The sequence below is a fragment of the Tachypleus tridentatus genome, chromosome 6, assembly GCF_004210375.1.
Source record: "Tachypleus tridentatus isolate NWPU-2018 chromosome 6, ASM421037v1, whole genome shotgun sequence".
Classification (NCBI taxonomy): Eukaryota; Metazoa; Arthropoda; class Merostomata; order Xiphosura; family Limulidae; genus Tachypleus; species Tachypleus tridentatus.
Window position 1 is genome coordinate 149,518,770 of NC_134830.1, and position 12,875 is coordinate 149,531,644.

At 32.0% G+C, this 12,875-nt stretch overlaps 1 protein-coding gene and 1 pseudogene across 2 annotated transcripts in view; one reads left to right on the forward strand and one right to left on the reverse strand.

The window, feature by feature from the left end:
* The first annotated feature begins 801 nt into the window (after nucleotides 1-801).
* LOC143254002 (granulin-2-like) lies at nucleotides 802-2,070 on the forward strand. The gene is made up of 2 exons (XM_076508701.1): nucleotides 802-874; nucleotides 1,679-2,070. Exons 1-2 carry the CDS (start codon nucleotides 817-819, stop codon nucleotides 1,924-1,926), a joined length of 306 nt encoding a protein of 101 aa, XP_076364816.1. The 5' UTR covers nucleotides 802-816; the 3' UTR covers nucleotides 1,927-2,070.
* Nucleotides 2,071-10,321: 8,251 nt separating this feature from the next.
* Nucleotides 10,322-12,875, reverse strand: part of LOC143251774 (tyrosine-protein kinase Src42A-like) — a 36,300-nt pseudogene continuing 33,746 nt past the window's right edge. Inside the window, exon 6 of the transcript XR_013028650.1 lies at nucleotides 10,322-10,374. The product of XR_013028650.1 is annotated as a tyrosine-protein kinase Src42A-like (transcript). The remainder of the gene's footprint in view (nucleotides 10,375-12,875) is intronic.

Consider the following 12,875-nt stretch of genomic DNA (forward strand, 5'->3'; position numbering starts at 1 on the left):
TTTCCACGTCTAAAAGATTTTTTTTACGTGACACTTCGAGTCTGAGAGAGACAAAGAGCTCCTTTTAACAAATTTGTACCTTAGTTTGTTTGTTGTCAAGGTCAGATCTGTATATTGGTTTATCTCTGCTTTGCCAAGGGCAAGTATGGAAACCCGATTCTGTTTTTAGCGTGTCACTGGTCCTGACCATGAGGAATATTTACCTGTAACTGAAATAAAAGTATTGAACCAATTAACAATGAGAAAATAAACCCTTCCAAGAAATTTTCGGGATGTTACAAGACGACTAGTAAAGTGTTCCATAATACAAGTTTTTATATTCAGCTCAAGGTGGTGTCAGATATGGTGAAGCAGTTCCTGAGAAATTTCATTTCGTGTTTTTACGTGAACCTTTTACTATAAAAGATATGGACAGTTCGGTATTTCTAGTACTGTCTGAAACAGTAGACAAAACTTGCAAGTGAAGTTAACTGAAAATCATCGGAAGGTAGGATATCTTTATGTTGATACATTATGTGTGAATTATCTGTTTTATAACTTTAGAAGTAATAACTTTCTTAGCATCTTTAAAATAAAACATTTTTCTCTGAATAACAAGTGAAGTAAGATACTGTTTTTTTAACATGTTAAAATTATCATTCGTGATATTTGTAAGAAATGACAGTTTAACAGCAACACTGAATTACGTCTTTGTAATTTCTCAAAACAGAATTGTTTGTTTTTTGGAATTCCGTTGTAAGTTTTGTTCCTGTTTTATTAGGTTGTTTTGATTTATTTTGAATCTCTTCAGTGTCTTGTGATTCGTATATTGTAGACATGAAGACCGCATTCCTAGTTCTGTTCTCTCTTGTCGTCCTAGCGGGAGACGTTTATGGTAAGTTTGTCAAAGAATTTTGAATATTACACATCGGTTTGTCTTTATTGTGTATTTAGTCACGTGATCTGATTCTGGAAAGGAATCGTTGGAATCTGTGGAACGAAATACGTTTTAACAAACTTAGGACGACTTCCTACTAAATCATCAACCTGAACGTAAGTTATACAACACGATAAAACTAAAATCTACTAAACTGTTTAACACGGTAAAACTTTCATAAAATAAACAGTTACCTTTGTTGAACCAGTCTCTCCATGTTTCTATTGTTATCTACAGCGCCATCGTCCGGAGAATCAAGAAGTAAAATAAGAAACAGATCATATACATTAACAGATGGACGTGCACATAATATATAATTAATTCAGCTAATTAGCCAAGTTATATTTTTAAACTGTTTACAATTTATTTTTAAAATTGTTGAATTGAAAACCTTTATCACAGACATGTTATTATACATCTTATAATATTAAAATTGAGGGTTAAACGGTTATAGAAGTTGTGCTCTTTCTTAGTTTTCTTATTAATTTTAGATATAATACACTTGTTTACACAGTAATTAAAATACTTGGTGTTGCTTTACTGGTGTAGAAACACATGGTAGAGGACTAGCCATTTGTCTACCTCTGTCATGTGTTTGATAACGACAACAGCTAAAAGTTATGTTTTCCTTAACTTAGTCTCTTGATAGTTTGAAGTGAAATAAAGGTTATTATGATATTACTTGGAAGATTCGAAACGATCAGTGATAAACATTCTATTGTTAACACATAATGTAATATGAACGATTTATTTTATCCGTAGCTGTTGTTTACTGTGGAAATGGATGGACCTGCCCTGACGGGAATACTTGTTGCTTGCATCCTAATGGCGGTTTTGGTTGTTGCCCATATCGCAATGCCGTCTGTTGCTGTAGTGGATTAACATGTTGTCCTTCTCTGCATTCGTGTTCAGCAGATTCTACCAGATGTAATCGATGTCCATCCTTTGCTGGTGCAGTTCGGGGAGACGCACCGAAAGCGACATCTATCGTCGCTGCTAGGAAATCTTGAGTTGAGCACAGAAATTAAAATAAAAACAAAAAACCTTCAATTATTTTGGTATTTTTGTTTTAAAATTAAAGTCTATATTTTTAACTGACATGCACCATTGTCACTAAAAATTGACGAGAAGAATAAAAGTTATAAATAAAAGTACACGTGATAAAGACTGTTTTATTATAATGTGTTGAACCTCAAATCATCAAAAACAGTTTGACAAAACAGTGATAAAACAAACATATCTCAACCATGTGTCAGCGGGTTCCTTTCCTTGAACCATAACACCGCCTCTAGACAGACGCTTAATGTTAATAATCGTGGTCGTTGGCTTGCACCAGTATATTTCTTTGTCCAGTTGTGGCTGGTTGAAACTACCAGGGACTCCTTGGATAATAATGGAATGCTTTGGTATTTCCGGTGCGGGTTGTGTACGTTTGTCGAGATCGGTTGACTTTTTAAACAAAAGTTGTTTTTTTCTGACTACGAGTCTGCACGAGCGCGAAGCCTTCGTCGTCAGGAAGAATTTCGTCTTCTTTAGAATTTGTGTGTTGTGGAATATCCAGGGTGAGGTTTGAGATACTTAAACTACGAGTTATTGGATTGTCGTTATCTAATACTGTAGGCTTATTAGCTACACTATAATCACAAGTTGAAAGTACAATATCCTTAATAAGTGTTCTTTGTTTTTCTAGTTCTTACAGTAGCATATTTAGCAGGAGTTAGTTTGGCTTTTAGTTCTTTTTCAGCAATAAACATCAGGGATTTTAATTTTAAATTATCATCTACTATATGGCTACCGTCACTAGACTTACTTTTGGTCCCTGTTCTACACGGACTTGTTCCCTCTTTATCAGACGCTACAGCGTTCTCCACGGTGTCTGACCGCTCCGACTCCGGCCGGCATGACGCCTCTATGTTTAACTTAGTGAAACTTGCAGTCTCGGGTTACTTCTTAAGGTAATAAGGTCTTCTGTCTCTGTATCTGCTAGCGTGAAACTCGAGGTGAATAGTAGGAACTCGCAGAGTATGAAACTAAAATAAGTCGTAGAGCACGTAGAATTCGCAAGTCTTCAGAGGTATATCTTGTCTCGTCCCTATCCAAGCGCAGAATCTCGCGTTATAAGAGTAAAAGTGAAATACTACTTTTCGAATAGAGCGCGCAAAGGTTGGCTGTGGATGCTGTTAATTAGCTGCCTTTTCCTTAATCTATCAAATCAAAAATTAGGGGTGTATAATCCTCGTGACGTTTTACGCTGATGTTTGAAAGAAGCGAACTAGAGATGAGACAAAATCCATTAGACAAGTCCAAGAAAAGAGCTGTCAGATCTATTTAGAAGATCAGCCTCTTTTGAAACACAACTTAAAAGAACATTCAGGCATACATATTGGTTGTGACATGATGCTCACGTGGTTACTGTTGACATTTATTCATACTGCAGATAACGTCGAACTATTCCAAATAATTCTTTGTGAACCTAAAACTGTCCTGAGTCATCTTTAAGTCACGTGTTTATAACTGAATAATATTGTGCGTAAAGTAAACATATTTCTTGCAGGACGAAAGTCGAGTCTGAGTTTTTATAGAAAGACTGTAGATAGAACTGAATCGTGAGAAAGTATTTTTCTGCAAAGTGTAACACAGACGGGCAGACATACGTTTTTCATAATTATTGTGTACTATGTATATAAAAGATATTCTTCTATAGCAGCTCATGATACATATATTGTTTAAAACACACTTAAGTGAGAAATCAATATAGCGTGTGAGAAACACCAACAAACATAATAGAAATAACAGATTGTTCTAGTTCCAAACGTTAGACAGCGGCCAGAATTGTGAAGAAACGCCTTCGAAATAATATACAACAGTGAATCACAGTCTCAGGGTCAGGGTTCGAACCCCATCCCACCAAGCATGACCGTCCTTTCAACCATTAGGACGTTATAGCGTTTGAGAATAACTGATACAGAAACACCACTATAAAAACACAATCGTTTGAAAACCACTGATACAGAAACACCACTATAAAAACACAGTCGTTTGAAAACCACTGATACAGAAACACCACTATAAAAACACAGTCGTTTGAGAATCATTGATATAGAAACACCACAATGAAAGGGCGAGCTTATTTGGTGTGACAGGGATTTGATATAAACCGAAGGAACAGAAATATAAACTAGAATAAGAAAACTAGAATAAGTAATTTCAGAAACAAAAGACTAAACTACAAAAAAACAAATAACCAAATTTACAGAAGAAAAACCAATTTATACGTTTTCATTAGAACGTATACCAAAATATCGCAGAAAGAATGTCCAGTAGTGGAATTTTTGAAAAAAAAGGTGAAACAAGGCTTAGAAATGGAGCGTTTGAAAATATTACAAGAAGAGGTTTAGCAGCGAAATATTTGAAAACGAGAAGGAAAATTTCTTATGGGAACGATTATTTAGAAACTGAAACTTTAACTGTAATTTATTTTCAGGACATCATGAAATAAACGACTATCTGATACACAACAGTGTTTTTAAACGACAGAAGTGACACGAATGACATAATTAAACACTACACAAAATGTTTAGGTAAAAACAAAACTGATAAACAAATACAAAAGTAAAGAGCTTGTACTGTTGTAACACAGATATTAAATAGCTTGTATTGTTGTAACACAGATATTAAATAGCTTGTATTGTTGTAACACAGAAAGTAAAGAGTCTATATTGTAACACAGATAATAAAGAACTTGTATTGTTGTAAAATGTACAGCAAATAGTCTGTATTGTTGTAAAATATATCGTGAAGAGTCTGTATTGTTGTAACACAGGTAGTAAAAAGTCTGTATTGTCGTAACACAGAAAATAAACAGCTTGTATTGTTGTAAAACGGATAGTAAAGAGTCTGTACTTGTTGTAATCCAGATAGCAGAGAGTCTATATTGTAACACAGATAATAAAAAACTTGTATTGTTGTAAAATGTACAGCAAATAGTCTGTATTGTTGTAAAATATATCGTGAAGAGTCTGTATTGTTGTAAAATATATCGTGAAGAGTCTGTATTGTTGTAACACAGGTAGTAAAAAGTCTGTATTGTCGTAACACAGATAATAAACAGCTTGTATTGTTGTAACACGGATAGTAAAGAGTCTGTATTGTTGTAACACAGGTAGTAAAAAGTCTGTATTGTCGTAACACAGATAATAAACAGCTTGTATTGTTGTAACACGGATAGTAAAGAGTCTGTATTGTTGTAACACAGGTAGTAAAAAGTCTGTATTGTCGTAACACAAATAATAAACAGCTTGTATTGTTGTAACACGGATAGTAAAGAACTTGTATTGTTGTAAAATAAACAGCAAAGAGTCTGTATTGTCGTAACACAGATAATAAACAGCTTGAATTGTTGTAACACAGATATTAAATAGTTTGTATTGTTGTAACACGGATAGTAAAGAACTTGTATTGTTGTAAAATATACAGCAAAGAGTCTGTATTGTCGTAACACAGATAATAAACAGCTTGAATTGTTGTAACACATATTAAATAGCTTGTATTGTTGTAACACAGATAGTAGAGAGTTTGTATTGTTGTAACACAGATAATAAAGAGTGTATCAATTAGCTGAATGGTTCCCACGAAAACGACTACCAAGGAGACCAGTAGGAAACACACAAATAACAGATATAACAAAAGGTTTAATATTTTTGATAAATATCACATTAGGCTGCATGTGATTTGTTTGTTTACATATCTTATCTGTTTAGGGTTCCAAGTCAAGAGGTTCGGTACAAACAGTGATTCAGAGTTATTTTTTGTCTTTAAGTGAATGTAAGGGTTTCTTGGTCAAGACTTGTGGGAAGCTAAGGGTAGATTAAAGCAATATTTCCACAAACCTTTGATAACTGTAATACAATAGAGAAAGGAATATAAAAAGTAAACTTCTACACTTCTCACATTACATTAATGTAATGGATAAATGAACTGTAAGCTAAATGAAAATGGTTATTATTTGATAAACAAGAGAAATATTGTTTAATGTATGCAGGTTTTCATTTATCGAATAAGTAAGCAAAATAAATATGAGACAGGAAATTATTTTTGTTTTGTGGAAGAGGTTGATGACAGATATACCAAAATAAGGAAGCTAGATTGTATAAAAAGGACTTTATGATAAAACAAATATTGTGCGTATCTTCTTAACTAACACAAGATTTACAATGTCAGTGAGAGGGAACGACTCCAACTTGTGGTGTTTACCACATCAAGATGAAGACTAGATGCATACTGTACTCCCATGCTCTTGTTTATAGCTTTAGTACTCAAATTGAAAACATTAAAATTAAACACATGTACAGCAGATGAAGCTGGAAATAGTTTCAAAGAAGGTTTAGGAGAAATGTTAAAAGAGCAAAAATGAAGATGAGCATATGAGAGAAGGTAACTCCAAAACAGATGATATTATTCCATGGACAACCCATACTAGATAATAATTTACGTGTCATGTACAAATGAATACAACTGATTGAAAAAGTTCATAAAAATGCCAGTAACCCAGTGATGGAAAGAGTTGATACAATAGGCACATTAGTTAAAACTGTTTTGTGGTCCTGGAAATAGAACTTTTGATGGCAGAAATGAAATATAGCAAGTGAAAAATTATAGATTCTTCAAGGAAGCAGTCTCTATGTAGTTGGTATGGGTAATTTCTTGTTTAAATTAATTTTTCTGAACACTTTGATACCACAACAGGTATAAATTCAGTTCTTACGAAATGTGAGACATTTCGGAGTAGGTTATAAATGGTATGAATATCTGATAACTAAATTCTTGTAAGAATTGTTTTTGAGATTATATTTATATAATTTTGACATATCATCACCTGTATGACATAACAAATATTTAAATTACTCCTGATGATGTGATACCAACTTGAAATAAAAATGTATCTCAGAATGGCTGGTATTAACACTTTTAATGATAAAAAGAGAACAACGTTTTGACCTTTCTAGATTCAGATAACTCTTTATATGATAAAATCATATAAATATATTATGTAATCAAATAATATACACTGGAATAACTACAAACACTGATTTGGTATATGTTAATGTTATATGGTGACAGTTCTTTTAACATTCTCCAATCCTGATGTAACTTTAACCAATGAATGGGAAAACAGCTTGATGAAAACAGTACTGATACAGACGTTATTAAACTATATGTCCTCAAAGAAAAATTAAAACTACAACAAGTACATGAATAAACCACTATGAAAGACAGAACAAAAAAATGTCTAAGGTCAGAATAATAAAAAGTTATGACCTATTCTATCAATATACAAGTATATATTAAAACTATAAGTTTTAGCTCTTATTTCTGTCACTCGTAACCTGTTTCTAATTTTCTTGTAAAGAGGAATTTTCAAACTTTTCTTTGAGTAAACAATTTGAAAACAGTATTTTTTTTGTAGCACAGCAAACAACAAAGCAGTGAAAAGTTCACAATTATTAAAAAATAGATAAATATCCTAAAAACAGAAATCTAGTGGTAAACCACTGTTAAATAGATAAATATCCTAAAAACAGAACTCTAGTGGTAAACCACTGTTAAATAGATAAATATCCTAAAAACAGAACTCTAATGGTAAACCACTGATAAATAGATAAATATCCTAAAAACAGAACTCTAGTGGTAAACCACTTTTAAATAGATAAATATCCTAAAAACAGAAATCTTGTGATAAACCACTATTAAATAAATAAATATCCTAAAAGCAGAACTCTAGTGGTAAACCACTGTTAAAAAACACACAGGTAACCTATTTTAATTTAAATAAAACTTGATACAGAAACTACCAAAGCAAGTTATTTGTACAGACAACTTTCAAACAAATAAAACAAACAATACCTAGTGACTGGGCTGTAAATTAATAAACACTTACAATAAAGATGAGATAATGTTAACTACTGTAAATTATTAAACACTTACGATAAAGATGAGATAATGTTAACTACTGTAAATTATTAAACACTTACGATAAAGATGAGATAATGTTAACTACTGTAAATTATTAAACACTTACGATGAAGATGAGATAATGTTAACTACTGTAAATTATTAAACACTTACGATGAAGATGAGATAATGTTAACTACTGTAAATTATTAAACACTTACGATAAAGATGAGATAATGTTAACTACTGTAAATTATTAAACACTTACAGATGAAGATGAGATAATGTTAACTACTGATGTAAATTATTAAACACTTACAGTGAAGATGGTATCAAGTTAACTACTGATGTAAATTATTAAACACTATAGAGTGAAGATGGTATCAAGTTAACTACTGATGTAAATTATTAAACACTTACAGTGAAGATGGTATCAAGTTAACTACTGATGTAAATTATTAAACATATAGAGTGAAGATGGTATCAAGTTAACTACTGATGTAAATTATTAAAACACTTACAGTAAAGATGGTATCAAGGAGCAAACAGTGAAGATGGTATCAAGTTAACTACTGATGTAAATTATTAAACACTTACAGTGAAGATGGTATTAAGTTAACTACTGATGTAAATTATTAAACACTTACAGTGAAGATGGTATCAAGTTAACTACTGATGTAAATTATTAAACACTTACAGTGAAGATGGTATCAAGTTAACTACTGATGTAAATTATTAAACACTTACAGTGAAGATGGTATCAAGTTAATTACTGTAACTTATTAAACAGTTACAATAGGATACTCTTACCTACATCAACTGTTTGTGTTAGGAAGTAGTAATGTTTAAATATATTCATATCACTGACAGGTATACTACTGATTACATTAAAATGATTCAATATAACAAACTCAAACTTTTCATGAGATTGATTGATATGAACAGTAAAACTTTCATAAAATAAAAGTTCTACTCAATGTTAAAAGAATACCAGTTTGTTAAGAACTGGTCTACATTTAAAAATTACTTTAGGAACAATGTAACCAGATTCTTCTGTATAGCCATGGTGAAGGATCTTTTATTTAAAACTCTATTATATTACAGAGTAATAGTTGTTGTATATATATATCATAAATGTTTTTCTAACTGTGAGAATATCAAATGTTAATTATTTTGTGGTTATATTCAATACATGGAGCAAATGTTTTGGTTAGAAAAATAGATAACGACTTATACTATACATCCGTCATGGTAAATAAATTAGAAATGAAGTTATGAGGAAAAACTCCTGTCTTAAATAGTAGTGTAAGCTGTCTAAACAACAGTTACATGTGTGATACAAACAATTATTTACAGTGTACAAACAGTTTATTAACTAATATATAAATTATTAGATGATTGATCCAAATGGTCTAATATACTTCATTTTATCCACGTGTTTATACTTTCATTAAAAACATGAAACATAGCTATTACAATAATAATAAAAGTGGAGAAACATCAATGTAATAATTCCTACATCATGACCACCAGATAACAGCACTTTTAGTCACATGATATCAATACTTGTCAGTTCAACTCTGTTTAGGTAATTAACAATAGCTGAGATTAATATTGTTAACACTAAATATTATGAGAAAAAGTTCTGAGGTGTTTCCCAGTTACATCAACTTTTACTTTGCTGATTCAAGTATTTATGTCACAAAATCACAAATAAAAAAAACAAAACAATATCATTCTATAAAATCGTATATATCTTCGATATTAGACTGGTACATGTCTTAGTTGAATTTGATCTTGGCTTTTGATTCGTGGTGATTCAATCATTATATTTCTGAATTACCTAATGGTACAGTAGTAATGGTAAAGATTGTGTTTGAATAAGAAACTAAACATTTGTTTTTCTCTGTTGTTCTCGTGCTAATAATGTTTATATCTTATTGTAATTCTGGATTACAAGACTACAACTCAAAGTAAATGTTAGTTATCTTACCTTACGACTTTGACAGTCGTATTTACCAGGTCCAAACCTTGGTATATTTTGTGACTTTTCTTAATGTTGAATTACGAGTGAATGATGCTAAATGTTTTGTACTTAATTTATTGGAAGTCCACAATTACGGTTCCCGATGACAGATTTTCTAATTCTATTGTACAGAGTGAGAAAAGATACAAAGTTGGACGTACAAAATTTATAGAACTTAACATTCAGGTTTAGTGATAATGAACAAAAAAATTAATATATCTACATTTTAACGTGGTAAATAAGCTGAAAATTTTGTAAGTTGTATAGAAAGAAGTTAACTTTTTACTGGTACAACTACAAAGTTCAAAAGAAGTTGTTTTTTTTTTAGTTTTATTTTACAGAGAACACAAAAAGATAGCCAAAATTCAAGTCATAATGAGACTTTACCATTTCATTTATTTATCGAACCATGGCTCAAAATGTCACGCTTACTGGAAGTACTCCTTTGTTGACGTCATCCACAGAGACCTGTAAGTGTATCCTTACAAATACAAGTTATAACTCATAATGTAATATTAACACAAAGTAATGTTTGTTAGTGGCTAGTTAAAAAGAAAGACATAGAGGAGCTCACAGTTATCACATAAGCACTCTCTTTTTTTGTTTACTAGTAAAACATAAGTAAATTCAATTCTGAAAGGCTCCCACGGTACAGCTTAACGTCACGAATAAACAATACTGTAATTTCATCACTTAACGTCACGAATAGACAATATTGTAGCTTCATCACTTAACGTCACGAATAAACAATAGTGTAGCTTCATCACTTAACGTCACGAATAAACAATACTGTAACTTCATCGCTTAACGTCACGAATAAACAATAACTGTAACTTCATCACTTAATTTTCGTTAATTAATAATGCGAACAAGTAGGTCGTTTCGGGAATATTTTGTTTTGTTCTGTTTTGAAAGTTTCCCTGCTGGTATAGCAGTAAGTCTAAACATTTACGACGCGAAAGTCAGGGGTTCGGTTCCCCTCGATGGTCACAGCAGATAGCCCGATGTGGCTTTGTTATAAAGAATAACAAAAGACATGCTTTGAAAACCAATTTAATGTTAACTTTGTTTCTTGTATTTCAACATTTAGAACTGACACATTTCACGAATATACTTTTCGTGTATAATGTTATGTTTTCTGATCCCTTATACATCATAGTGCTATTTATTTGTGTTGAGTTGTATCACATAATACATGCTATTAGTTGTATGTGTTAAAAATATTGTATACCTTTCAAGAAATTGTTTCTCACTAATTTCTTCATATTTTACCTTTAGGGTTAACTGGACTCTAGAAGTTTACCGCGAAGAAAGCTAGAACAAAGTTTTTCATAAAATAACAAAACAATGTACTTTTTCCAAGGGCACCCACCAGGATTTCCCTAGATATTTCGTTAGTCCAGTCTACTCCTGTTCACTTCGCTCAAGAGCTTGTAGTTACTTGACTTTAGTATATTTTAATTTCTATTTTATGTGAAATACATTAAAATTAACGAAACAGGTTTACGAATTTCTTCAAAATAAATTCCTGAATACTCTAAACTGCGCACACTCGTGGTATGTAAATTCATAACTGTTATTTTCACTTTCTTTCTTAGTAAGTTTAACATTTCAAGTTATTTTAGAAACGTAATCACACGTGGAAGTTTCTAGTCGATTGTGAAGTTCTTAACACGAAAACGTTGGTTTAGAAATAATATTGGTAATTTCCTTTCACTCTAGTTAATTATTTCATAAGTCATTTCTCTACAATATTACAGAAGCTTTCTCTTAAGAATGGCTATTGTAAAAAATAATTCCTTTTATACAGGTTGGTAGCGATATTTTTCCCTGACAGGTCAGTGATGTTTTCAGTGCATGTGTTCTGAAAAAATAGCATTATACATCCGCGTGTATAATACTAACTCTCTTAGCTTGGAACACAGTTTAGGAGTTTGATATATAAATAATTTAAAGACAGGTTTCATCTGACACACACATCTAGACTCATCTAAAGATAGGCCTAATAAAAGTGCTATGTTTTTCATGTCTGGTCGTCTGTTGATTGAATCAAATAAATGCAAAATGCTTTTTTACTTTCTTTGCATTATGTTTTTACTTAGTCGTTTGTTTCCTCTTTGGGCCGCATGTTACTTATGGGTCATTACCAGAAAGGTAAGATAGTGCAACATAGAATACCACAAGTGCTCTGTGAGTCTCTCCTTCTCCTATTCTACCGTCACTTCTACCCGTGCTGAGTGTCAAAGGCGAGAGCTATGATACCTAAACTCTGACATGAAGACAGGTACATGTTTATTTTACATGATTCATTAATTTTGAAGAACACAGGACAGTGTCGGTAAAACAACTGACCACTTTCAACACACGCTGTCGCATTTAAAAGAAATGTGTCATCCTTTTAGGAGTGTAAGGACATGCGCACTTTTATCCTGACTAAAATAGGTCCCAATAGATTCTAGTACCTCTGGCAGCGTATATCCTCAACCGAATTATATCACACGTGACTCATGCGTATATCCTCAGCTGAATTATACCGCACGTGACTCACTGTTGTTGAATTATTTCAGTCTCTGACACGTGGCAGTCTGTGCATGTTTTTGAAGTAATGTTACTTAAAAAACAAAATATACATTTCGTTCAACTGTTCCAGTCGAAATTAAGTTGGATGAATCGTGGAAAGTTACCTAGTTTGATGAAATCTGAATATTTGTTCTTATAAACAATACGGTTTATAATCAGTGATGACGAGAAAATATATATATGTAAAACGGTTCGTTTGGGTTGAGAAAATTTTTTTATGTAGAGGAGCGAAATAACGTTTCGACCTTCTTCGGTCATCGTCAGGTTCACAAAGAACGAAAGAGGTAACTGACCGATAGTTGACCACATGTTTGAAGGGGTTTGTGTAATTGAGTGTAGGAAGATAGAGCGCGATGCAGATGTTAGATTATAATTATTATTTTTTACAGGTATAAAGGTATT

What these genes read in the sequence shown, in the direction of transcription:
- LOC143254002 (XM_076508701.1), top strand. Translation starts at nt 817, where the DNA reads ATGAAGACCGCATTCCTAGTTCTGTTCTCTCTTGTCGTCCTAGCGGGA. An exon ending in CCTAGCGGGAGACGTTTATG is followed by an intron (nt 875 to 1,678) that starts GTAAGTTTGTCA and finishes TTTTATCCGTAG; the next exon opens with CTGTTGTTTACTGTGGAAAT.